This window comes from Leptinotarsa decemlineata, unplaced genomic scaffold, assembly GCF_025532065.1.
Source record: "Leptinotarsa decemlineata unplaced genomic scaffold, Ldec_3_MD MMD2_tig00078346_RagTag_RagTag, whole genome shotgun sequence".
NCBI classification, from domain to species: Eukaryota; Metazoa; Arthropoda; class Insecta; order Coleoptera; family Chrysomelidae; genus Leptinotarsa; species Leptinotarsa decemlineata.
In genome coordinates, this window is record NW_027412724.1 from 1,162,746 (window position 1) to 1,189,994 (window position 27,249).

General features: G+C 34.3%; 1 protein-coding gene across 1 annotated transcript in view; it reads right to left on the reverse strand.

The window, feature by feature from the left end:
- The window catches only part of Dbx (homeobox protein Dbx), a 60,784-nt gene that overhangs the window by 21,523 nt on the left and 12,012 nt on the right, over positions 1-27,249 (reverse strand). The window contains exons 2-3 of the mRNA XM_074185728.1: positions 11,882-12,040; positions 7,750-7,973 (exon numbers count right to left, since the gene is read on the reverse strand). Coding sequence (XP_074041829.1) covers positions 7,750-7,973; positions 11,882-12,040 — 383 coding nt within the window. The remainder of the gene's footprint in view (positions 1-7,749; positions 7,974-11,881; positions 12,041-27,249) is intronic.

Genomic DNA, 27,249 nt, shown 5'->3' on the forward strand with positions numbered 1-27,249 from the left:
ATCCACTGCGTTAGATCTGCGACATATGTTTTTGATGGCACCCTTAACAAGGGGTAGTTCCATCTCCATTTAAAAACACGATATTCACGGATGCGAATATTTACCCCGGTTCACCCTCATAACTGCTCAAGATATATTACTTTGTATGTTTGGATATCCTACAAATCGGTCTGCTAACACTTTGAAAGTTTATGGCAAGAAATCAATTTTGAATGAAGTGGGCTTTTTCTTGACTATAAAATAATAGTACAAGACTTTCTGGTGAATTATAGTCATGGTATTGTTATTTGTAATACATACTTTTCTTTTCGAAGTTCTACTATAAGTTTTGATTTGATGGCATTTAACGAAGATCGACTCTTTGATTCTGGACAAATTTATATAATCAAACCAAGAAAGATGCTTTTCATAGTGACATATGTGTAGTAAAGATTAGAAATTAAGTTGAGTCAGTCGGTTGCCAGTTGTTAGTTTCACTGATGAAACAGCTATTAGATGGGACTTATTTGAGCTCTATCTGATTCCAAGATTACCAAAAATTATTCTGTTCAAATTTGGGACAAGTGCTATGCGAGTTCGCTGTGTGGGCTATCTGTATGTTGAATGTATACCGATTGACTCCCTCAAAATGAGTGTTGCGGTTTTGTAAACCTTTACTACCTAAACTCATAGCAAACTGTTTTAGGAAATGGATTTTCATCAAACATTGGCCAATTTTATTTAATGCTACAAGACTACTCTTCAAAAGTATTTCGAGGTTGCTCGGAAAAGAGCAACAGATGAATTGATTTTAAACAAACAAGTCGTAAAACATAGATTATTTTAAACGCTCTGAATACTTCAAGTTCTAGTTCAAATTCATTATTTAAACATAAATTGAATGATACTGAATTGAATGTTGACCGTCATTTGGTTCGAATGAGTTTCTCACTGTTTCGCATCCACAAATGGTTGACATCTTCAGGAGTACAAAGACTCTTTCGAGGTCTCAGGAGACGTCTAAGAAATAGTTCTTTGTTCTCTCTCGAAGAGTATCGGTAAAACTTTGACAAACTCACTTAAAATAAACCATGGTCAATAATCCCGAAAAGCGAAAAATAATTTGATAATTTTATTGGCTCAGCTTTGATTATAATATAGTTAGAATTGCAGATCTTTGAAATCAGTACCAATGGTGAAAGTCAATATCATGTTCCATGGAGTTTATGTTTGATTTACTTTGAATAAAACTATGAGAAGACTGATAATGTTTTCGAGGTTACGTATGACATACCTATTAGTAATTTTTTGGAATTGTTGAATCCATCATTTTGAATGAGTTTAGCAGTGTTTGTCGTGTTCATGCTGAAAAAATGTTAATCTGACTTGAAATGAACGACGAACTATTCCCGAAAACAACAAATACCATATGTTACTCAAAACCCCGAATTTGAACATTTCACTGTGGAGAAAGAAATTATTGACATTAGTGAGAGAACATTTTTCAATAAATATTTTGAGTACTCCGTTAAGGCCATAATCATAATTTCTGGAGCTTTTTTGGTCATAATTACGTAGCTCTTCCTAGTCGGTTGGTAGATAGTTTGTTAGTGAGCTTCTCACACGAAATAACTGCCAAGTTGGACATGGTTCAATCTCTGTTCACTTCAAATCAGTGTGTTCAGTGTGTATCAATTTCTCCATGCTCAGAATCATATTTGAATTCAAAAAGGAATATTTTCAGGAGATATTAGTTTTTTGAAAAAAGCTTTTTGGCTTTCTAATTCTCTAACATTATATAAAGAAATGAATTAGGAAAACTTTCAAAGAATGTAAAAAAGTAATTGGTTAGAATTGTCTTTCAGATACAAACTGAAAGAAAGAGGTCCAAAAGGTTATTTGAAATAGACTTGTCTCTTCTGAGAACTGTATCGCTATGCACAGTTTATCAAGCTAACAAAACTGAATAAACCTGTGCAGTTATCAAATCTTCCACCAAAGGGTGCCAGAGCTCACCAACACTTCAACCGTGTTTATTATCTAGTGTAGATTTGGTTAGGGCCTGATTTAGAATCCCTGATTTGGGGTTGGATAATTCGTGATGAATTCCTGGAACCTATTATGACAATGAATCCACCAGCTTCAGAGGATTTGCTCAACCCAATATTCTGCAACTACAAGAATGGTAGTGGTTCGTGATGTGGATACCGGAAAGCTCTTCAGCTTGCGGCCAGTGGAATGGACAAGTTCGTCTTGATGTTTCACCACAGAGTGATATCCATCAAGCCGGTACTTTTGACCCCGAACTCCTGGAAACTGGAGACCAATCCCGTTGAAGACGAGAATACAGAGGAATTTGAAATTTTACAGCGATTTAAAAAAATTTAAATCAGAACTAGTAGTTCTAATTTCTAGTATTATTCAATTTTTCAATTTTCAACGTTCATAAATGTATGGAATGGTATTTTTCATTGAAAATATTAATTGACAATTCTATTTTTTTTTTTCATTTAGTTACGAAGTAATTAGTATAAATAAGATTCAAATAAAAAAATTATTCAAGTATTTCTTAAATTAAATCAGTTGATACTGAATTAACGAAAAAAATATATAAATGAAAAGGTAATGATGAATAAAAAATGCAAATTATTCAGAATTACAAATTTATCAATAATTTATAAACTTCATACGGCGTGTTTTTAGTCGGGAATACAGGTTGACCTCGAATGATAATCTAATTAGTAAAACACTACGCGCACTCTGCCCTCTATCTCGAAAATGATTCAAGATATCGCATTAGTATTTCTAAAGTGACACAACTCGAAAATCCGTATTTTTGAGTTAAGACTAAATATTTCTTTATCTAAACTGTATCAACTTGATACAACTTGATACTATCATCTAAATTGTATCAACTTGATACAGTTTAGATGATACTGTATCAACTTGATACAGTTCAGATGATCGATAAAGAAATATTTACCGATTTTTTTCATAGACTTAACTCAAAAATATCGATTTTTCAGTTGTGTCACTTTAGAAATACTAGAAATACTACAATATTTATCATATAACAAATATCATAAAACCCATAGAAAACGAGATATTTGCAATAAATCGATTTTTTTACCTTTGACCTTGGAATATTTGTAGTCGCGAATACTAACGATAAGTAGGTTTTGAGAAAAGTCTCAGGGTGTCATAAAGGTTTATACAAGTTTAGAGCTGACTATCTCTTGTTCCGAGGTGTATCAATATAATCTGAGGGACATAATATTGCTCTTATACAAATGAACAAATAATTTGTGCACTCATAAATTATTCAGGTATTGATTTTAAGTTTTCATCCTCGCTTCACTGGACTGACTGATTTCACATAACTCATTAGTTCAGTTGTTCCAAAATTGGATGTACGAGGGTTATTCAGATACTAGCTCACATTTTATATTAGAAAATAATTAGTTACTAAAACCTAGAATAGAATGAAAAAGCTTTTTAATCTGTTAATAAAAGTCACTTTCTTATGGAAAATGACGGAGTCTTAGCAGAAGTCTCTAATTATTGTAATTTACAGATTGATGTTAAAAATGAATTATTATAATTTTCTGCCATATTGTGTATTTTATTGATCATTAATGTGATCGGTAGTGATGTCGCGTTCGGTTGAATCGAAGTTACCTAATTTTGAATATTTATTTTCACTGAATTATCACCTTTCAGCCATAATCGAAAAGTTGTCTGATAAAAAAATCAATACTACGACACATACTCACGAAGCAGACGAAACCAACTCTCTGTGATGCACTGGTTTTATCGTGCTTCAACTACTCGGATACTTTATATGGGCCATGTTTAACCAAACAGTATGCTCAGAAAATACAGAAAGTACGAAATTCGTGTCTACGGTTCATTCACGGAATTAGGAAATATCAAAGAATATCCCATAAGTTACGGGATACGGGGTGGATCACAATGGGAAATAGACGGATATTGAATGCTGCTAATTTATATAACAAAATTATACAAACCAAAACGCCGCCTTATCTGTTCAGAAAAATCACTTTTCGTACTGATGTTCACAATCTGAACATCAGATTCAAGGGTACTCTTACCCCACCTAGTTTTAAAACTGAATTTTTCAAGCGATCTTTTAGCTATAATATTTGCCAAGTGATCAACCTGTTACCAAAAGAAATAAGAAATTCAGAACTTTCTGTTTTACGGAAAAGATTCAAACTACTTCTGTTCGAAAGCCAACTTTAAATATAAACTGCCCAACCCTATACACTTTTCATCATTATGAGACCAGAATAAGTCTTAGTAAAGGACGTCCTCTCCAGCATCCAAATAGATATTGGAACAATCCCATCTTTTTTTTTTATTTCATGTATTACTTTTTTTTTGTTTCAGCTTAGGTAGAATCTTTTTGAGGTTGAGTGGAAGAACAACTCAGTAGCACTTGTGCTAACTAAGTTGAACTTCGCCTTTTGTTATGTCAGCAACTAGCTCTCTAATTTATTTAAATATTTGTATGTAACTACAGCTGGGTAACAATAAAGACGATTATTATTATTATTATTATAAGGTGTTTTCTCTTTCTCTGAGTTTTGGTTTGATACCAGGATAATGACATTAGCGCCAACAATCGCCCCGCTGCGGCCAAACTTGAACGAGCTTATGACTAACCCTCGCATCATACTCGGGGTACTCGTACATTTCCGGTGTACAATAGTTAACATGAACGCAATTTACTTTTTTCTAATAAGCTGAATATTGAATTTGTGTTTGAATATTTCTCACGATAATAAATTTTCCTTGAGAATTCAAAAATCTTTCTAATTCACTATCGATAAATTTTAATTTTCAAGAACGTAGTGATTTAAAGTTTTTTGAAAACGAAACGGCCGAATAACAGGTGTTTCAATAAAATGAGAAAATTAACTTTTACTTTTGATATAACGAAAAGTAACCAAGTGCTTAGAAAATTTTAATAAAAATGAGAATATTGGGTGACGCAAGCTCAAAACTTCATTATTTTATTTTATTTGTTAGTGACCTTTCTAGTTAACAGTTCATACAAAATAAATATGCCAGTCATTACAAAATTAAGTTCAATTTTGTAGAACACTATAACCAGAATGTCAAAAAATGATTGAATTTGTAAAAATGTTATGAGTCATGTATTAATAGATCACTTTGTATTATCTACTTATTTAATTACTGTCAAAAATGATATTACGGTAAAAAGTATATTACGAATAATTTATAGATAAAGAGAGTATTAACTTATTTTTTTAAATCTAGCGTGAACATAAAAAAATTTACAACATCTTGAGATACAGAACAAACAGAAATATCTGAGCTTTTATTCAAATGGATGGTAGATAACAAAACTCAATACACTGTTTTCATAATTAATTTTAACATTATAAATCACAAATGATTAGCAAAAACTCTTGGCAGTTTGGGTATTTTGCATACAAAAGACTGCCACTTATTTCGATACCGCTGTTCTAATTAGAGAATTTCAATTTCACAATTAAACACAAAGAAAGCACAAACACCCTTTCATTTTTGTTTTGAATTTGTCATATCATAAATAATCGAATGTTTTGTATAGTCGAAGTGACCTTTATTGTGAATACTTAAAGCTATCGGCATCTTAAAGGTCAGAAAAACCAATACAGAAAAACAATGCCGCTGCGAACTCCTCCACGTGAACTGAAGAATTGGCGGTTCGTATTGGATAATTTTTACTAACCGAGTTTTATAATTGGCTGAAGTCATGTTACAGTGACGAATATAATGTGGAGTGTCGTCAATGTTCAGTTCAGGAACTGATCGTGATTTGAGTGTTGAAATTCGATATTGGTGCAGTTATAATTACTTAAAATTTTTGTTATCTTTTTAAAATGTGACGTCCTTGGACAAGTACTAATAGTAATAACGAGTGTGATAACAACGCAGAATTTTTCCTGTGTAGTGATTCCAATAGCGATGGTGAACAATGCGAAAAAGAGATACTAGTGAAACAAAAGAGAGTATGTCTCAATGTATATAAGAATCTACATCTCAAGTTTGGTTTCGAGGAAAACAAACTATTACAAGCAACATCAGATTTGACTGGAATTCCTTTCTCAACTGTACGTAAAATAGTAAAAAACCTTATGAACGCAAGACGTGATGTGATACGGAATTATCAAAATCATTGAAAAAACAATATACGACTGTTACGAAAGCAATGAGATTCCTACAAATGAAATCATAAGGAAGAAATTGAATATTTCCGTGAGCTGCTGTGACAAAACTCTTCAGAATTGGGTAGAAAACTAGGATTTAGATATAAAATAATAAACAAACGTCAAACAGGTATGGAAAGCAGAAGAATTGTGAAATTGCGTAACAAATACTTATAACTGATAACTAAATATAGACAAGAACAACAGCAAATTTTCTATTTGAATGAAACTTGGTATGACACTCACAACACAGTTACGAAAGAGAGGACTGAGGGTTCGAGAATGTGTACGCCTAACATGCCTGCAAACAAAGGATCGCGACTAATCATTGTGCATTGCGGAGGAAGTGAAGGATGGGTTCCAAATTCTTTGAAATTATGTGGAAAAAAACTTGAGGACTGCAATGTTGACTATCATAAGAACATGGAATGGTTTGAGAAATGGTTTGAAAACACATTGATCCCAAATTTGGATGCGAATAGTGTAATAGTTCTTGACAACGCTTCCTCATTCGCGACAGCTAATTGAAGTACCGAATAAAAATTCGAAGAAAGATGAAATACAAAGTTTTTTAATGGATAATCATTTGTATTTTGAAGATAAGTATATCAAAAACCAACTACTTGAAGTTTTACAAACAAAAACATTTGAAAAAGTGAAAAAGCATGGACACGCCATACTGAGACTTCTTCCCTACTTTTGTGTTTTCAATCCCTTCGAGTTGATTTCGGGAAAATTGAAACAAAGCATCAAGCGTAAAAATAATTTTCCAAAATTTGATAAGAAGGTTATAGAGCTAGTTGAAGAAGAAGTATATTACCGAAGAAGACTGGCAGAAAAGGATTAAAATAGTAATTTTAGTTGAAAAAGACTATATGGAGATTGGACACTTCCATATTAATGGTGGAAATAAATTCATATATATATATATATATATATATATATATATATATATATATATATATATATATATATATATATTATATATATATATATATATATATATATATTATTAATATAATCCCGAAAGGTTGATTCACTCAAGGAAAATAAATAATATTTTCCAGCATCTTTACTTTTGTATGCAAAATACTCAAACTTCCAAGAGCAAAGTGATCTATTAATATATATATATATATATATATATATATATATATATATATATATATATATATATATATATATACATATATATATATATATATATATATATATATATATATATATATATGTATATATATATATATATATATATATATATTTACACAAAAACTATATTACATATATTTATGTAATATAGTTATTGTGATTCTTGTATAATCAGAAATGATTATTGAATAACAAAATCAGTTAGCTCCCTAACTATATTATCAAAGGGGAACTGTTGGAAGGTAGGTTGCACTATATCGTTTACTTGAACTATACAATACGACAACATCGGATTTGTTGCCAACAGCATACCAGTAAATAACAGTATCGAAACTTAACATTCTGTGTAATTTATAATTTGTCCTTTCGTTCGAAAATTTACCTGGCTATCTTTCAGTCCCAACTTCTCGGCGAGCTTCTTCCTGTCAGGTTTGCTGATGTATTTCTGGATCTGAAACCGCCTTTCCAACCCTTTTCGTTGTAGATCGCTGAAGACGGCACGCCTCATCATCCCTCGACGAGGCTTCCCTCTTCCACTGTGAGCCCATGGAAACGTACCCGGCAGAGGAAAGACGGCAGATTGAGATCCGGAGACAGGGGTCGACACTAAGATTAATTGGTACATGTTAATTTGTTATCTAGTTTGACAGGAAATATTAAATTTGTCTCAGATTGTATGCAATAATATGTAAAAACATTAACAGATATTTTCATTTATACTTTTGATAGAAAACGTTTCAGATTTAATTATCTTTTGTACCAAAAACTGTTGTCGGTGGTAATAGCCTAATAATTTCACTAATGTTTATAAATGAATATTCATTGGAGATGGTGGGCTATTTGATCACAAAATGTTTTTGTGATATATGCCCAATAATAACTTGATATAGTATCATGCTTACATAATAAAAAACTTTTAATTCTCTGTTGCTCTCTACTTATTGATGGATGTAGCCGTTCCTACGTGGTAGGAAATCATCATGAAAAATGAGAAATGAAACTTTCAGGTTTTTTACCACTTTTATTTGTAACTAACATTAATACAGTTTCGTCCTATAAGGATATTTTCAAACTTATGCATTAAAATAAAAATAATTGATTACAAATTTCACAATGAAGTATTTTTCAAAATACATTAACTTTAAAATAGTTTTTGAGGTAAGTAAACAACTGACAAATAGCTGAATAATATGATTGAATTTTATTATTTTTATAGTATTAAGATGGATGCCGTAGCAGGTCTAAGTAATGTACAAAGAAAATGGAAGTTTATGGCGTTAGAAGAAAAACAGATTGTCTGTACAGTGTTCGAAAATTTAAAAATTATACTCCGTACAGTGGAAGCTGTAGCCCAGTATTCATTTTTAACGGGAATATCCGTGTAGACAATTGAACATTGTACGTGAAAAAAAGGTGACTGGGATTGTGCAAGCTTCAAAAGTACATTGTCGTGGTAGAAAAAAATTGAATTGGACGAGTACCAGAAAAATTTTGTACGCTATACCATTCATTCTTTCGGTTTTGAGAATAAAACGCCTACCCTCGAATCCATTAGGACAAAGGAAATGGATAATGATCTCATTCCAAAAATGAGCAGAGAGAAGTTAAGGAAAATAATAAAAGAAGATTTAAAATTTATATATGCCAAACGATCCCGTAAATCTGTCTTAATAGAAAGAGAAGATATTGTCTCATGGCGACGGAGATATCTTCGCTCTATTAGAGAAATGCGTTCTGCTCACAAAAAGATTTATTATCTGGACGAAACGTGGGCGAATGCTGGTCACACAGTATCTAAGATCTGGCAAGATACTACTGTAACTAGTTATCGTCAAGCATTTGTGGACGGTTTATCAACAGGGTTACGCGGACCAACGGATAAAGGGCAACGACTAACTGTCGCCCATATAGGTAGCGAGAATGGCTTTTTAGACGATAGTGCACTAATTTTTCCATCCAATCCATCCATCCATCCGGTAATAGTAATGGATAACGCTTCATATCAATGCCGATTAGTAGAACAGCTGCCAACTATGACCACCAGAAAAGCAGACATGCAGAGTTGGTTAGGACAAAAAGGAATTCCATATTCCGAGGACATGGTTAAGGCCGAGTTTATGAGTGTCATTAAACAGCATCGTGACAGATATCGCCAGCATGTGGTGGATACAATAGCTCGTGCTGAAGGCATCACCATTTTGAGACTTCCATCTTACCATTGCGAATTAAACCCGATAGAATTAATCTGGGCTCAAATTGAGGGTTACGTGGCTCGTGAAAACGTGACATATGAAATTTCTGATGTCCAACGTGATGCCCACGTGATCAAGGAAGAAGAGAAAATGTGAAGATTGGACGGGATGGTAGACACTGTTTTCGACCAAATAATAATAGATTTAAGTGTGACTGGGGATTCCTCTTCGGATGAGTCAATGGATTCTGAAACTTCATAAGCATAATATAGGTAATTATTTCTTTGCTTTGTAGTTCTCTTTCTATATAAAAGAAACATAATAATATTTTGTAAATTTTTCTGTTTTTTTGACGTACTGTATTAGGTATAATAAGAAAATGTAATCAGTTTCACCATTGACACCAGGTAGCGCCACCTACTATAACAATTTTTGCGTAATTATTATTTTGGTACGCCCCTGCAGAGTTGGTAAGAGATTTATCCGCTGGTCACTTCAACTGCGACGTTGCTAATGAATCACCTTCAATTGAAAATTGTTATAGTATAACCAATCAACATTTGAATAACACCAATAAATCACAAAAACACGGTAAATTATAAATTTGCACAGACTACTGTTTCGAATTGGATAATTTTCTGTCTTGTGACGCTAAGACGTTATATTATGGCATTTTTAATGAAAAATGGCAACCGAATGAAAGTTTTGGTGATTATTCCTTAATACATTGATTTTCAAACATTCCAAAAGATTGAGTTTCAAACATTTATATTTCGAATGTAATACTTGGAATTGGTCTTTACATTCAAAAAACTACTCCTGTGTTCTTTTGTTTTGGGCCAGAATCACAAGTCAACTTATATACTCCTGATCTATCTGACGTATTCAAGTGACACTTCATTGTGAGATTATTACTAAACAGTTTAGAAAACCGCAAAAGTGTTTCGCTATACAATAGCTTCCTCAAGCGTTTTCATACCGACTGAATCCTACCTAATTAGTGCTTTTTACAATAAAAATTTGAATCGTATGACGTTCCACCTACTCAATAACTAATAATTCAATTTTACCTGAGTTTAGGAATAAGCTAATCAAAAATTTAAACATTGAATGGACATGTAATGAAGTAATTAGCGATTTTTACATCAGAAAACACAGAGGAAGATTTCAACTCTGTTTGACAGTCAGAGAATGTTCATAATTCTCAATTCTAGAATCTCACATAGAGAGAGTGTCTCCATAAATTGAAGACTTAAAATTTATGATTTACCCATTTGATTTAAATTACACCTACGGAACATGTTTCATATATTCGTTTCAATAGGCCAGGGAAGTATTGTGTCGCTCAATATGCCTATGAGAATGGCGACAAAATAAGTGGGCAATGTTTGACCAGTATATGACAAAAGGTTTTAAAATGCATTCGAAAGTTTATTATGAATCCAAACATCTGGATTGAAATCTATGTCTATGGGACCAAGGTCCCATTCCAAACAATCCGCTGTGAACTCTCGTACGTTATAATTACAGGTAAAAAACAGGTAAAAGATTACTCACCATAACAGGTGAGTAACATTGAGAACAATAATAAGTTATTCTGAGAGTTAATTTAATTCACGTAATGTGATGGTCAGTCTAGGTGTAAATCGAAACAATAAATTAGCCGAAACATTTTGTTCTAGTCATCTCCTGATGATGATATCTTGGATAGTGACATGCGCTTCGAGAATAAGTAGTATTTTGTTCTGACGTCGGAAAAGTGTTCTAAAGATTCATTTTACGTCAGAGGTTCCAATTCTACCTATCTCTCTAAGTATGTATGTGCTCTACACAAACACCAAGCGAACTTCAACAGAGAGGAAGAACGAACATATCTACCAGAGATGTGGCACACGGCATTGAAAGGCGCCAAAACGGAGACATGTCAACGAAATCGCGCGGTAAGTACGCGCGAACCTGTCATTAAAGAGTGTGCGCGAAAAATCAGCACTATAAATGGCATGGCAGAAATGAGAGCTTCAGTTTTAGTTGATACGTCGAAGGAGTATTTCAACCACGCTACTGAAGATGACTGCCGCTCTGCAGTTGAAACATTTTGAGATTGTAACCAAAGAAGGCCACGGAAAAACCCAGAAACCAACCGATACATATATATGAGACATTATACATGTAAGTCTTCAGCAAGGAGAGGTAAGGTCGAGGTTTCGCGCAGGTCAGGACCCGGCTGGCAAGTGCCACATCGGCTGTATATTCAGTCCGACACTGTACATTTCATTACTGTTTCCTCATTTTCACACACTTTCCTCACTTTAGTTGACTTACCTGTCAAATAGGGTTGCGGCCTGCAATGCGCCGCGAGGAGCAGATGGGGGTTGAAATGGGGCGGCCTACTCGCAACAGGTTTGGCGATCGCCGGTGAATGATTGTTGAGGTACGTCGAGAGTCCCAATAAACTAGGCGGCGTTATGTGCACTAAATTATCTGCGAAAAAACAAATGAAATGTTAGAGCACAGCCAATTTACGACTTTGATCAGTGCGGAACTTGTTGCATCGATCATAACATAAGCGTTGTTATAAAAGTGTAGAATGATTGATGTAATCCCAACTTGGGATCAACTGACCAGATTTTGATTGAGTGATTTTATCAAGTTAATATATTTCTACTGTTTTTTTAAGTCAAATATAATTGATGAATATTCATTTATCTTTCATGTTGCGTGGTTCAAGTGAATTGACATGTTTTCTTGATTTTTAATGTGATATATAGATATATAGAAGAAAGACTTTTTCTTTCAGATTTGTGTCTGAAAGTTACTTCTTTGTATGATATACACATCTATGTAAAATTGATTACTTCCTTTCTTTCTTTGGAAGATTCCCAGATTTTTCTGTATCAAGATGGAGTAGTAGAAAGCCAAAAACTATATTTCCCAGTAAATAGGAATACTCTCAATTATGCGTGTCAATCTGGTAGTGGGGGGATTAAAACAATTCGCCCCTTGAAGTTGAAAGAAAAAGAAGAGAGGTGCCACTGAACACATTTTATTGAACAATCTAAAGTTCAGACAGTTGAAAATGAATGAGACTCACTGAGGCTGAGATTTGAGCAGCATTTTGTATCGGGTCCTCATTGATCATTGATTGCTCCTGGGACATTAAACAACTTTGAAACGTAAAAAGAAATTCCATTTAATGATGATGGCTTGCCAATGTTTCTAGCATACCCATATGTAGAACTAGATTGTGACTAGTTTCTTTATAGTGAAGGAATAACTATGCTTTCCAGTAACATTTATCCACATTGTGACAGCTCTTTCCGTCACTTTGGAGATGATGGTCTACAAATTTTCATCTATGATCGATAATTTTTTGGTAGACGAAAGCATTGATAAAAGGAATATTGTCATGTTCTATTGCCTAATCAGTATTGCCTAATCAGTATTTCCAAACTGTTCAATGTAGACTGTTCATTTCTTTGATGAAGTTCGACCTCAGTTTGAACTGTTGCAATCATAATACAAAATTTTGTGTTTGGTAGAAGGAAAAGAGGAATACATACAGTTTTCCTAACCAAAATAAACGCGGTTTGTGAAAGAGTTAATGATCTTGGTTCTCATTTTCTTGATTTTTTTGTTTGGATCCCTACTAATCTTACTTACAAGGATTATGAAATCAGCGATGGAGAGTTCCATAGACTAGGTTGTTACCGAGCACATATTTTATATGAAAAGCTCTTGTTATTTGAATTGAAGGGGTTATATTTTTAGGAGTGATTAATTTTTGGGAAAGAAAGTTTTTGGCTTTCTACTACTCCATCTTGATACAAAAAAACAAGGATGTATTTTCTATAATGTTATACAATTTGGTACTGAAGAGCCTTGTGGCAAGTGTCTTAAGGCGAAACATCGGTGTATATCAGTGAGGGTGACAGTGTTCCATGTAAGTGCAATTTATTACCATTCATTTGAAGTAGAACTCATGTGAAAATCTGATTTTTATTCCACAACGAATGTTTGAAATACAAACTGAGTAGAGAAAAGTATCTTCTGTATAATTCACTGTTCATATAGAAGTATTTGTTTCTTTCGTGTAATTCAATGTTTATATGAAAGTAGCTGTTTCAGGAGGACTTTCTTTCAGTTTGTGTCTGAAAGTTACTTCTTTGCATGATCTACACATCCATGTATAGAGTTACTTATTTTATTTTAAATTTGATTACTTCCTTCCTTTCCTTGGAAGATTCCCTCATCCTTGTTTTTTGTATCAAGATGGAGTAGTAGAAAGTCAAAAACTTTCTTTCTCTTGTTAATGTATCACATCAGGCATACTTGAGGCCTGAGTAAGTAACAATTGAATGTACTCTTTTGTAATTGCATTGTTCAGTTCTTTCAAACACACATTTTAGTGAAGCTGTTAATTTCTTATGATATCATAAGCTGTAAAAGCTGAGTGGGTGAAATACAGATAATATATTTCATCCTCATTGATAATTATTATTTATTTTTTCAATTAAATCCCCAACATTTTTGAATTTCGATTATAATTTTCAAAACTTTATATAAAAAGCACTTTTTAATGTATCAAATATCTGAACAGCTTACTTGATTGAATAGTTGAGATAGTTTTGATTTTCGCGAAAAGAGGATGATGACATGACTCGACCTGATTTAGTAGTGTTTTGAATTAGGTATTTTATTACTTAATGAACAGGTTCTGTTTTCCATTTCTGTCCTTTTATCGTAAGATATCTAAGCACGGCGACCATCAATGATGATATCTCAAAAATAATATGCACCGCTATTTATGAAAACACCATTATTATTTTGTATTATTTTTTAAAAATCAAAAACACGTTCTGAAAAACAATATGCTCGTCAGATTATGGGACGTTCTTTATTAGCATGCGCATCAGGACGAATTGGGACATTTTGGAAATATGAGAAAAAAACCTATGCGCAGTTAGCTAGATGAAGCGTATACTCATGCCAACTGAACTTACCACCTAATATTATATCATATCAAAATATCAACTATAATTGAATGAAAGGATGTGTACTGGTTACTCACTGGATACATCGACACGTAGTTCAGTTTGCCAATTACAGCATAATCTATTACATAAGCTTCTACATTTGAGATTACCCTAGAAGGATAACCCATACATGACAACGAATAAATAACGACACTCAATTTGATGACTCCATTTCTTCTTCTCGGAATTTTTATATCATGTTGGGAAAGTGATAGTAAATATTTGCAAAGCTATGGTCTTGTTTATAATTTTTTTATTCAAAATGAAATACAAAATTGTGTGACAGTCACTTTCAGAAAATACAAAATTTCAGTCTAAAAATCCTGCTTCGAATATACCCGAGCTCCTGCTTCCTGCATTCGAGCATAGAGTTCCTCATTTTCTTCAGCACACTCGTTCCAAGCACCAGTGACTTTGATCTGTTGAATCTCCTATTTCGCCAATCACGATTGATCGAAGAATCGCTGATGAAATCATCACTGATAATTATTAATTATTTTTTCAATTAAATCCCCAACATTTTTGAATTTTGATTATAATTTTCAAAACTTTATATAAAAAGCACTTTTTAATCTATCAAATATCTGAACAGCTTACTTGATTGAATTAGGCATACTTGAGATAGTTTTGATTTTCGCGAAAAGAGGATGATGTCATGACTCGATCCGATTTAGTAGTGTGTTGAATTAGGTATTTTATCTCTTAATGAGCAGAGGCTCTGTTTTCCATTTCTGTCCTTTTATCGTAAGATATCTAAGCACGGCGACCATCAATAATGTTTCACGAATAGCTTATTTGATATTTCAAAAATAATATGCACCGCTGTTTATGAAAATACCATTATTGTTTTGTATTACTCTTGAAAATTCAGAAACACGTTCTGAAAAACAATGTTCGTCAGATTATGCGACGTTCTTTACTAGCATGTGCATTAGGACGAATTGGGACAATTTGTAAAAATGAGAAAAAAACCTATGCGCAGCTGGCTAGATGAAGCGTATACTCATGCCGACTGAACTTATTACTCAAAGTTATATCAAAATATCAACTATAATTGAATGAAACGATGTGCACTGGATACATAGACACGTAGTTCAGTTTGCCAATTACAGCATAAACTATTACATAAGCTTCTAGATTATTTTAGAAGGATAACCCATACATGACAACGAATATATAACGGCACTCAATTTGATGAATCCGTTTCTACTTGTACTTCTCGGAGTTTTTATATCATGTTGGGAAAGTGATAGTAAATATTTGCAAACCTATGGTCTTGTTTATAATCTTTTCATTCAAAATGAAATACAAAATTGTGTGTCAGCCACTTTCAGAAAATACAAAATTTCTGTCTAAAAATTCTGCTTCGAATATACTCTCCCATGCCCGAACTCCTGTTTTTTGTATTTGGGCATAGATTTCCTCATTTTCTTCAGCAAACTGGTTCGAAATTCACCAGTGGCTTTGATCGGGCGAATCTCCTATTTCGCCAATCACGATGATCGAAGAATCGCTGATGAAATCATCACCTCGTCCGTTCTCGGGTGAATCTTCAATTCCGCCAATTTCGATGGTCGAAGAATCGCTGATGAAATCATCACCTCGTCCGTTCTCGGGTGAATCTTCTATTCCGCCAATTTCGATGGTCGAAGAATCGCTAATGGATTCATCACCTCGTCCGTTCTCGGGTGAATCTTCTATTTCGCCAATATCCTCATTTTCTTCAGCAAACTCCTTCAAACACCACCAGTGGCTTTGATCTGGTGAATCTTCTATTCCGCCAATTTCGATGGTCGAAGAATCGCTGATGAAATCATCACCTCGTCCGTTCTCGGGTGAATCTTCTATTCCGCCAATTTCGATGGTCGAAGAATTGCTGATGGAATCATCACCTCGTCCGTTCTCCGCTGAATCTTCTATTCCGCCAATTTCGATGGTCGAAGAATCGCTGATGGAATCATCACCTCGTCCGTTCTCGGGTGATTCTTCTATTCCGCCAATATCCTCATTTTCCTAAGCAAACTCCTTCAAACACCACCAGTGGCTTTGATCTGGTGAATCTTCTATTCCGCCAATTTCGATGGTCGAAGAATCGCTGATGAAATCATCACCTCGTCCGTTCTCGGGTGAATCTTCTATTCCGCCAATTTCGATGGTCGAAGAATCGCTGATGGAATCATCACCTCGTCCGTTCTCGGGTGATTCTTCTATTCCGCCAATATCCTCATTTTCCTCAGCAAACTCCTTCAAACACCACCAGTGGCTTTGATCTGGTGAATCTTCTATTCCGCCAATTTCGATGGTCGAAGAATCGCTGATGAAATCATAACCTCGTCCGTTCTCGGGTGAATCTTCTATTCCGCCAATTTCAATGGTCGAAGAATCGCTGATGGAATCATCACCTCGTCCGTTCTCCGCTGAATCTTCTATTCCGCCAATTTCGATGGTCGAAGAATCGCTAAAGGATTCATCACCTCGTCCGTTCTCGGGTGAATCTTCTATTCCGCCAATATCCTCATTTTCTTCAGAAAACTCCTTCAAACACCACCAGTGGCTTTGATCTGGTGAATCTTCTATTCCGCCAATTTCGATGGTCGAAGAATCGCTGATGAAATCATAACCTCGTCCGTTCTCGGGTGAATCTTCTATTCCGCCAATTTCGATGGTCGAAGAATCGCTGATGGAATCATCACCTCGTCCGTTCTCCGCTGAATCTTCTATTCCGCCAATATCATCATTTTCTTCAGCAAACTCCTTCAAACACCACCAATGGCTTTGATCTGGTGAATCTTCTATTCCGCCAATTTCGATGGTCGAAGAATCGCTGATGAAATCATCACCTCGTCCGTTCTCGGGTGAATCTTCTATTCCGCCAATTTCGATGGTCGAAGAATCGCTAAAGGATTCATCACCTCGTCCGTTCTCGGGTGAATCTTCTATTCCGCCAATATCCTCATTTTCTTCAGAAAACTCCTTCAAACACCACCAGTGGCTTTGATCTGGTGAATCTTCTATTCCGCCAATTTCGATGGTCGAAGAATCGCTGATGAAATTATAACCTCGTCCGTTCTCCGCTGAATCTTCTATTCCGCCAATTTCGATGGTCGAAGAAATATATACTATGAATCCTTCCATTATTTCAATACAAATTACTTCTATGGAAGACTTTTGAACTCGAAATTAGTAAGACTTGTTGTCCACAAACTGAATGTATGCATCAATTTTCCACTTCTTTTATATAGCACTTCGAAGCAACTGATTCAGGTAACCAATAAGTAATTGATACAGGTATCCAATACTCAATTCATTCAGGTACCTAATATTGAAATTTAACTGGAAGAAAACACACTTTTGTTTAAACCTCTGAATAGCAAAAGAGATTACATCAACAGCATATTTCAATTTATTGCTACTATTAGGTATTTTATCACTTAATGAATTTAGAGTTTTTCGTTCAGCCTTGTCGATACCGCAGTTAATAACTGAAGTCCAACGATTGGCAATCTGTTCATGCACCTCAGGACCTTCTGAATTGGAATCACAACCCAAAATTGATAGGATGTCGGGGTGTGTATCTGGGAGTGTACCTACTGGCCTCTCAGTAGTTTTAGGGGTTTTCTCCTCTGACCTAACGGTATCGGAAAATTCCGATGACGAGGAGCTGTCTGAACCTGTAAAGATAATGAATGGAGTCATATCTAAATAGTGAGGTAATGCTGAAAACAATTGCGTAGCAGCTGATTATTTGCGTGAATATGTCTTTTATGCAAATAAAAAGTCATACGTGTCACTATTTACGAGTCCCATAGGCCATTGCATATGCAGGCAGGGCCAACAACAGTCTTCATTTTTTGCTCGTGACGTGTTGAGCAGCTAGTTCAATGAAATTCATGTGAATTCTGACTAGTGCTACTGAAAAACATGCAATCCATGTGAATTCCGATTTCAGCACTTCTTCAACAATTAAAACCTTCCGAAGGAAAGTTTTTTGTTGACTAAACGGAATGCCGTTTGAAAAGTTTGTCACGGTCAATGTTGTCTGTGGTCCTTGTAGAATCTAAAACAAATTAATATATCTACTTACTTTCTGAAGATGAATATTCTTCAATTCTCCGTTTTAATTTTTTAATTTTCGATTGTAGTTTACGTTTTATTTCTCGTTTCGATTTCCTTGTTTTACCCATAGCGCACTTCTATCACTTTCACTTTCAATCAAACAAAATGACATGAATCTGCTACGATTCTCGATACGCTGAGCACTGGATGACGAATGCGGGGTTGCCGATAAAGGAAATTTGCACTTCTTTCAACTTGTACGAAAACGTGAACAGTCAAACCTAATACTTGTGTCAAATTGTAATAACTGAGGACAAAGCTGCGAAGTATAATAAATAATTTATTATCATACGGTGTCATGAATGATGCAGCTGTACAGATTATTCTTCAGCAAGAATTGAAAAACGCCATTATAGCTAGTGAAACTAGCTATAATGTCTAGTGAAACACAAGTAAGGTTGAAATTATTGAAAGAAATAATAAATCTTTACAATTTAGTACTATTTGGGTTGAACGAAGAAATAAGGCAAATAACTCTTCAATACTTATTGAATGAGTTAACCAGGCTGTTTGAAGTCAATGTCAGTGAAAGTCATATAAATAACTTTTACTGCCTTGGAAAGGAAAAAACTCTCCTGTCAAAATCAAATTCGCTTCCTATTTGATAAAGAAGAAAATTCTCCAGAAATTCAGAAACTTGATCTAGCATAAGTACATGATTCCACTCGAAATCAGCAAGAAGATTTGAAAATGTTTGAGAAGACTTCTTTATATAAATAAGGGAAACTCAAATCCCTGTTACATTGAAGGAAATAAGGTGGTTCCCAATTTTCTGTTGCTGATCTTTTGGAATTGGAGGATAAGCAAACAAAAGAACTAATTAAATCAAACAGCATTCCACCTACTGCTACTCAAGATATTATCAGGTCCCCTTCTCCCATATTAGAGGATATTCAAGCCGCTCCGATGAAAACTATCACTATTTCAGTCACACTTATCATTATTCCAAAACACTCGACAACCTGCTTATCTCGTAGTTTTATTTACAACTCTATCAAACAATATAACGCTCTGGCCAGTGAATTTAGACACTACTCCATATATAATTTCAAGAAAAAGTTGAAATCATATCTAGATAGATAATATAAATATATTCATATTATGCCTCGCTCGTATGATTTCCCCTTGTCTCACTTTTGTGCATGTTTTGCTATATATTTAAGCCAAATAGATTTTTAATATATACTTTGAAATTTATAGCCTTTGTTTTTTTCTTAGTTTTACAAAGATGTATTAACTACTCACTTATCAATGTATACTAGGTAATTATTTTTATATTTCTATATAATACATGCTATCCCCTAGGTTGTAAAGTTGTAAAAGAGCCTCAGCAGAACTTCGGCCTTTCATTGATTTTTGTATCTACTTCTTCTTTATAAACAATATATGTCAATGAATAAAGCCCATTTATTATTATTATATTTTTGGAGACATTACGCGTTAATATTTTTCATAGATTTTCAGGAACGAAAAGAAGTTCAAAACGACGCATTTTTACTATTACTAGCATGCGCATTAGGAAACTTGGGAAATATATTCATGCCAATTGAACATACTACTCAAAGTTATATCAAAATATCAACTATAATTGAATGAAATGGTTTGCACCGGTTACTCACTGGATACGCCGACACGTAGTTCAGTTTGAAATTACAGTATAAGCCATTACATAAGCTTCTAGTTATAAGATTACCCTAGAAGGATAAGTCATATATGATAACGAATACATATTGATACTTAATTTGATGATTCCATTTCTTTTTGGAATTTTCCACATAATCTTGAAAAAGTGATAGTAAATATTTGCAATAGTCATGTTTATAATTTTTTTATTCAAAATGAAATACAAAACTGTGTGACAGCCACTTTCAGGGAATACAAAATTTCAGTCTAGAAATCCCAATCCGAAATCCCGATCTCCTGCTTCTAGCAATCGATCATAGATTTCCTCAATTTCTTCAGCAAACTCGTTCGAACACCACCAGTGGCTTTGATCTGGTGAATCTTCTATTTCTCCAATCACGACGGTCAAAGAATCGCTAATGCAATCATCACCTCATCCGTCCTCGGATCTAGAGCTACTTCTAGGACGACTGCTACTACCTGAAATGCTGCGGCTTCTGCTACGACCATTGCACGAAGAATCGCTGATGCAAAATCATCACCTCAACCGTCCTCGGATCTAGAGCTACTCCCAGAGCCACTTCTACTACCGGAAATGGTGCGGCTTCTGCTACGACTATTGACCGAACGGGATCTTCTATTTTCTATTAGACGTAGTCGCACTCGAACTCCTAGAAGTTTTTCGCCATTCAATTCATGAATTGCGTTGTCGGCATCTATGCTGTCGTCAAAATCCACGAAGGCAAACTGTCATATATTGGTTTATTCATTAACCTTCACATATAAAAACAGTGTCCTTTTTTGTATAGTCTATCCATTCCCAATTGGAACGGCAATAAAAAGATCAGTACAGTCATAAACATTTCTTGCCTGTGGCTCCTAGTCGCCCAGATAATTAGTAAACGTGCTATCAAATGTAGTTGAGGAGTAAAGGCTCGGTTAGCTGGACTGGCTGAATACTAATTTTTTTGTCGTTTCACAATATTTCTTTATCAGTGCCGTGTGTTCGTGGGGTTAGGTGAGGTGGTGAGTGTTTTTGCAAACCGATTTTTGAATACTTCTTCTAGAGATCAATTACCCTAATACCAAACTGATATTTTTGCACTCGACGCGAGTTTCGCTAACAAGGTTAGCATCTTCAGGAGAAGCAAATTGATACGGAATCTAAAGACAAGGGTTAGCTGTTTATATACCTAAATATACAAATTAATTTGTCAACAATAGATATGGCTTTCTGGAGACCTTTTGAAACAAATTATAACATTACGTGTGAGGAATCTGTGTCAATCGACAGGGATCCGGAATCTGAAAATAAGGACTTACATGTTCAAATTCAGCGAGTAATTTTAAATATTCATGAATGCTTGGAGAAGGAAAACTGTCACACTTCAAAAAATGCTATTGTGAATAGAATATGCGAGTTAACGAAACTATCTCGTTCGACAGTTCTTCGAGTCATTAAAATAGGGGATGTCACTGACCATGCAGTGAAACGAAAACAAAGGAATAGAAAATTCGCAAACGTTGATGGTGCTACAAAAGATGTGATTCGGCGAACAATTTATGGTATATACCAAAAAAATGAAGTACCAACCTTGGAAATGATTTGGTTTAAATTACTCGACTATCCCGATTACAATTACAAATCTTTAGAAACTCCACGAGGTGTCTTATTGTTTTGTGGTTTCAAATATAAAAAATTGAACAAACGGATGCTCATAATGGTATCGACACGCATTGTACAACTCCGACAAGAATATTTGGGGCGAATGAAAAGCTACCGAGAATCCAGCAGACATATATTCTACCTCAACGAAACTTGGTTTGACACCCATGATGTTGTCAAATATGGCTGGGTAGACGAAACCAAGTATTGTGCTTTGAACACACCTTCTTCAAGGGGAAAACGTGTTATAATTTTGCATGCCGGGAATGAAAGTGGTTTCGTACCTAACGCTTTGCTTCTGTCGGCCAAAAATATAAAAGATTCGTCTGCTGATTACCACGAAGATATGACTGCGGCTTTATTTGAAACCTGGTTTAGTGAGCAGCTTCTCCCAAATATTCCTCCAAACTAGGTTATTGTTATAGACAACGCTTCGTATCATTCTTGGTCAGTGACTACAATACCAAACAATAACACAAAAAAAGCAGATATTGTTGATTTCATGCGAAATCATGACATGGAAATACCCGAAAAGGTATAACTGGCGACCATAAAACAACGTAATTTCAAAAAAGAGTATATTATTGATTCGATGTGTGAAACACGTGGTCATATTCTCTTATGTTTGCCTCCATACTATCGTGTGTTATTATTCAATCCAATTGAAATGGTTTGGGCCACAATGAAAGAAAGCTTGCGGAAATGTAATCAGTCACCGACTTTGAATCTGTTTAAAATCTGTTTTTCCGTTAATCAGCTGTCGCCCCCATACGAACGACAACTCTCAGAAGTTGAGAAATTTGTGCGAGCTAAGGACTAACGAGGTCTTACCTTTTAACGTGTGATTCCTAATACGGTTGTAGAATCATCCCAGCTTCAACCAGATAAATTCTCTCGAGAAAAATATCTGGTCGAGGCAGGAATCGAACCCACGGTCTTCCGATCGTGAGTCGAGCGCACTACCACCGCGGCCAATTCCACAACAAGGCGAGTGGTGAATGAAGTAGGTGATAGTGATATGTGGAAGAACTGTGTGGCCAAGTTATGAAAGAAGAGAACAAATATTATGTGCAAAGTTCCATAAATCCGATCGTTATTCAACCCGATGATGATTCCACCTCATTCGAATATAGCGAAGAAAAATTTTGATCTTTCTAGCAATTTTGTTGGCCTCTATTATTTTGTAAATATATGTTTGACGAGACTTCGGTGTGATTATTTGTGTTTTCATTGTATTTTAGAGTTTTCGACTCGGAAATCAACTACCTTAAATTTCGAAGTTTTTCATAATTACCCATGGTGGAAAAATTCTGTTGAGATAACTTTTTCATGGGGTGATCAATTGCTATGATTGTGAGAATAAGTAACTGAAAAACTACCACTGAAAAATAATATGCCGACGCCTATGTCGGCTTATTTTTTGCTGTTCCAATTGGTATTGGAAATACCTTTCTGTCGACCTGCGATAAGCAGAACACATTGTCAGTTGATAATCAGAGTGCGACATCAAACAGTTCAAATTAACGCAGCGTTGTTATAATTTACACACCTTGGTCTTTAGAACAATTTGGTTTATTATGCCATATTTTCTAAAAAACCTTTTCACGTCCAATTTTTCCGTATTACGGGGAATACCACCAACATATACTCTGGATCCTTCCATTATTTCGATACAATAATTCTATAGAATACTTTTGAACTCTTATCACAATACCAAGACTCACACAATAGTAAGACAATACAAACTTCAAATTGAACTGTATCAATTCTCCACTCCTTTTAGGTACTTCCAAGTAATTGATTCAGGTACCCAATAGTTAATTGATACAGGTACACATACTCCATTAATTCAGGTAACTAATATTGAAATTTAACTATAGTAGAAAACATCTGAATAGCAAATGAAATTACATCAACAGCTAAGCAAATTATCTAGCTCCAAAGAAAGTTTTCTTTTTTTTTTCTTGAGTTAATCTCACAGGGAAACTTTCATGAAATATTCTCAAAAATGTGTTCATAAAATGGTTCCATTGCTTTTTTACTTCATTTCTGTAAATGTTATAAATATCCAACCAGTTTGGTTCTTTTAAACTTTCAATTTTTGGTTTTCACCTGGAAATATATTCACCAGGAAACTAATTTTTTGTGCAGTATGATCAGATATTGAAGTTTGTAAAATATTTGTGATATAATCATCTTTTAGATTTGTGAAAATATTATTAATACATTTTTTTAACGTTGTAGTTCGAGTATACTCATTAATGGGGACAATGAATGAATAGGAGTTAAGTAGAATGTTCATTCTTCTGATTCTTTTTTTCAGAGTCTTTCAATACTATATTAAAGTCCCCTGCTATAAATACCAATTTCTTCTCACCATCAATTTTTCCAAGCAGTTCCATAAGTTTATCATAATGCTCATCAAGGCTTTCAGATTTTGGAGATATATAAATACTAGCAACAATGAGTTTTATATTATTTAGGGAGCACTTCACTGCCACACAATCGAACGCATTTCTTTTGGAGACACTGATTATATTTTTTCGCACTTTGTAATCTATTCCTTCTAAGGTAGAAATCTGCAAGTAGGAAATAACACCAGAACGCTCATGAAATATTTTGTTTGCCATGTAAAAATAAGTTGCCAGCTGTGGCAAATCATTACGATATCACAGAATTTCGTTTGAGCAGTCTGTGCCTTTTTCATTTATAATGAGCATTTATTACTTTCTACTATTAGGAAACATAGTATAGTCTCATCTCAAGCCTGAAATTCATGAATGTGAAGGATGAAAAATATATGGTCAAACTCAGCCTAACCACCAATACCGAAATTCCGACATGTTAATCAATCCCCGCTTTGTTTTCCTCACCATTATTCAAGCCATCCAACAGCCTTTTTAAAAACAATCTGGAGCTCGTTATTCGAAGGAGAAAATTTTCCTAACACATTTCCTGATTTATATGATACCTCACTCGGCATCTGAATGGAATGAAATAAAATCCGTACGGATGCAAGTCAATTTATTCCCGAATTTAGCATTCGGAATGGCGCGTTTGAATTAATACGTGCGAAATGCGGCGGCAGGTTTTTTCGACAGGCCGCCGCCGGAGGAAAAGATTTAGTTTGGAGTGGCCCGATTCCGGACCTTAGGGTGTCCTCGTTTAAGGACGGTTACAGTGTAAGCTCGGGCTAAGTGCCTGCACAGCTGACGCGCGCTCAAATCAACCCCTTGTAGCTCGGACGGGGGTTTTTGCAGAGCGGATAATATAACTTTGTTTATTGGGCGGTCTTTGGCTTTCTCTTGGTCTTAATTTTCCGAATATGACTTTCATAAGGGTTGTAAGAATGACCATCGGAAGGAAAATTGGTGGAACGTGTCTGCATGATGCAGATATTTTTGTAGATTGATTCTTTTTGGAGGATTATCCTGAATAAACTGCAGACTGCAACGTTTCTTCGTATAACTTACACCAGCGACATCATGCCTATATCTTTCAAGAATGAAAAAAGCAATAGGTATTTGAAATTATTACAGAAGTATAATTTTTTCAACTTGTTACTCCAAATCTTATACAGGGTCGCTGATATGTATGGAAACGGTCGATTATTTCCTAAAGTAAGCGAAACATGTTGTGATACAAAAGTTTTAGGGTTTTTCAAAATCTATCACACTAAATCAGTCAAAAAGTCTTAAAGAAATAAAGTTGCTTTTTCTTTAACAGAACACCCTATATATTATTCTATATTTCAATTCTGCTCGAAAATTTGAACAAAATTGATTCAACCGTTTTCTAGACATCGAATTTTGAAAATAACTTTATAATAAATTATCCAATAATGTTTTAGTCCATTAAGTTCACAATCCATCGAGTTTCCTTTTGAAAGTTTCCAGCTCCACAACAACGCTGCGTCGTTTTTTTGTCTAACAATGATGATTTTGACAATACATATCAAAAATACATTTTTTAGTGTAAACAATTTTCGCGCAAAAATGGCACGTTTAACTGATACTGAGCTTATTGAAATTTCATGATCATAGGATATGGTGATAGAAGAAGAAGTTGTGACCAAGTGTGGGATAATTTTAGTGAATTGCATTCCAATCAGGAACCCATTTCAAAAACATTGCAACGTTTTTATGAAACTAGAGGTGTCAAAACTCGACCAAAGACCAGTAAGCGTTACAAATGAAGAACATTTTTTGAATGTCATGTTAGATGTTGAGGAAAATTTAAGAGTAGTAAAAAGTTAATTTCAAGATTCGATATCTCGAAATCGGTTGAATTCAGAAAATGATGTGCTATATCAATTTTGTTCAGAATTTCGAGCAAAATTGAAATATGGAATAATATATAGGGAGTTTTGTTGAAGAAAAACCAACTTCATTTCTTCAAGACTTTTGACTGATCCTGTATACTCAATTTTCATTTAGTGTGATAGATTTTGAAAAACCTTAAAACTTTTGTATCCCAACATTTTTCGCTAGCTATCTTACTTTAAGAGATAATCGACCGTTTCCATACATATCAGTGACCCTGTATAAAACCATATTATCAGATGTTATAAAATTCTTCAAATAGAGACAATGTAAGGCAAAGGTTATATAATATATTTTGGAATTCGTAAATGTATCGAAAATTTTAACAAAGAGGCTTTTAAAGTTTTCGAAAGAAATGAGTCATTACGTAAAAGGGTTAGTTCTATAGAATGGTATAGTGATGCGAAATTTCACAAAATACTAATAGAAACAAATATTGAAAAGTATATAAAGCATGTTCTGATTAACTTCATTCATATTGAGATTGAAAAAGAAATTGACTTTTCAAATCATTCATCTATAGTACTAAAATAATGTTGGAAGTTTTATGTGATTTTCACTAGGAAACAGTAACCTGTATCAATATGAAATTTCATATGATTTAGCATTTATATGTTTAAATATGTGTTTAAAATATGTTTAATAGTATTTGTTTCGAAAGTATTTTTCTTTCTTGAAATTCAATGTTACTTATTTACTTATTTGCATGATCTACACATTTTTGTATAGAATCAGTTTTGTGAAATTGTTTCCTTTCTTTCTTTGGAAGATTCCCACATTTTTTATATCAATATGGAGAAGTAGAAGGCCAAAAATGTTCTTTCCCAAAACCTAAAAATATACCCTTTCAATTTAAATTTCATCGAGTATCGGCCAGTTCCATTCAATTTGTTATTTCAAGGAATTTTTAACTTCCAGATTCATTCTCAT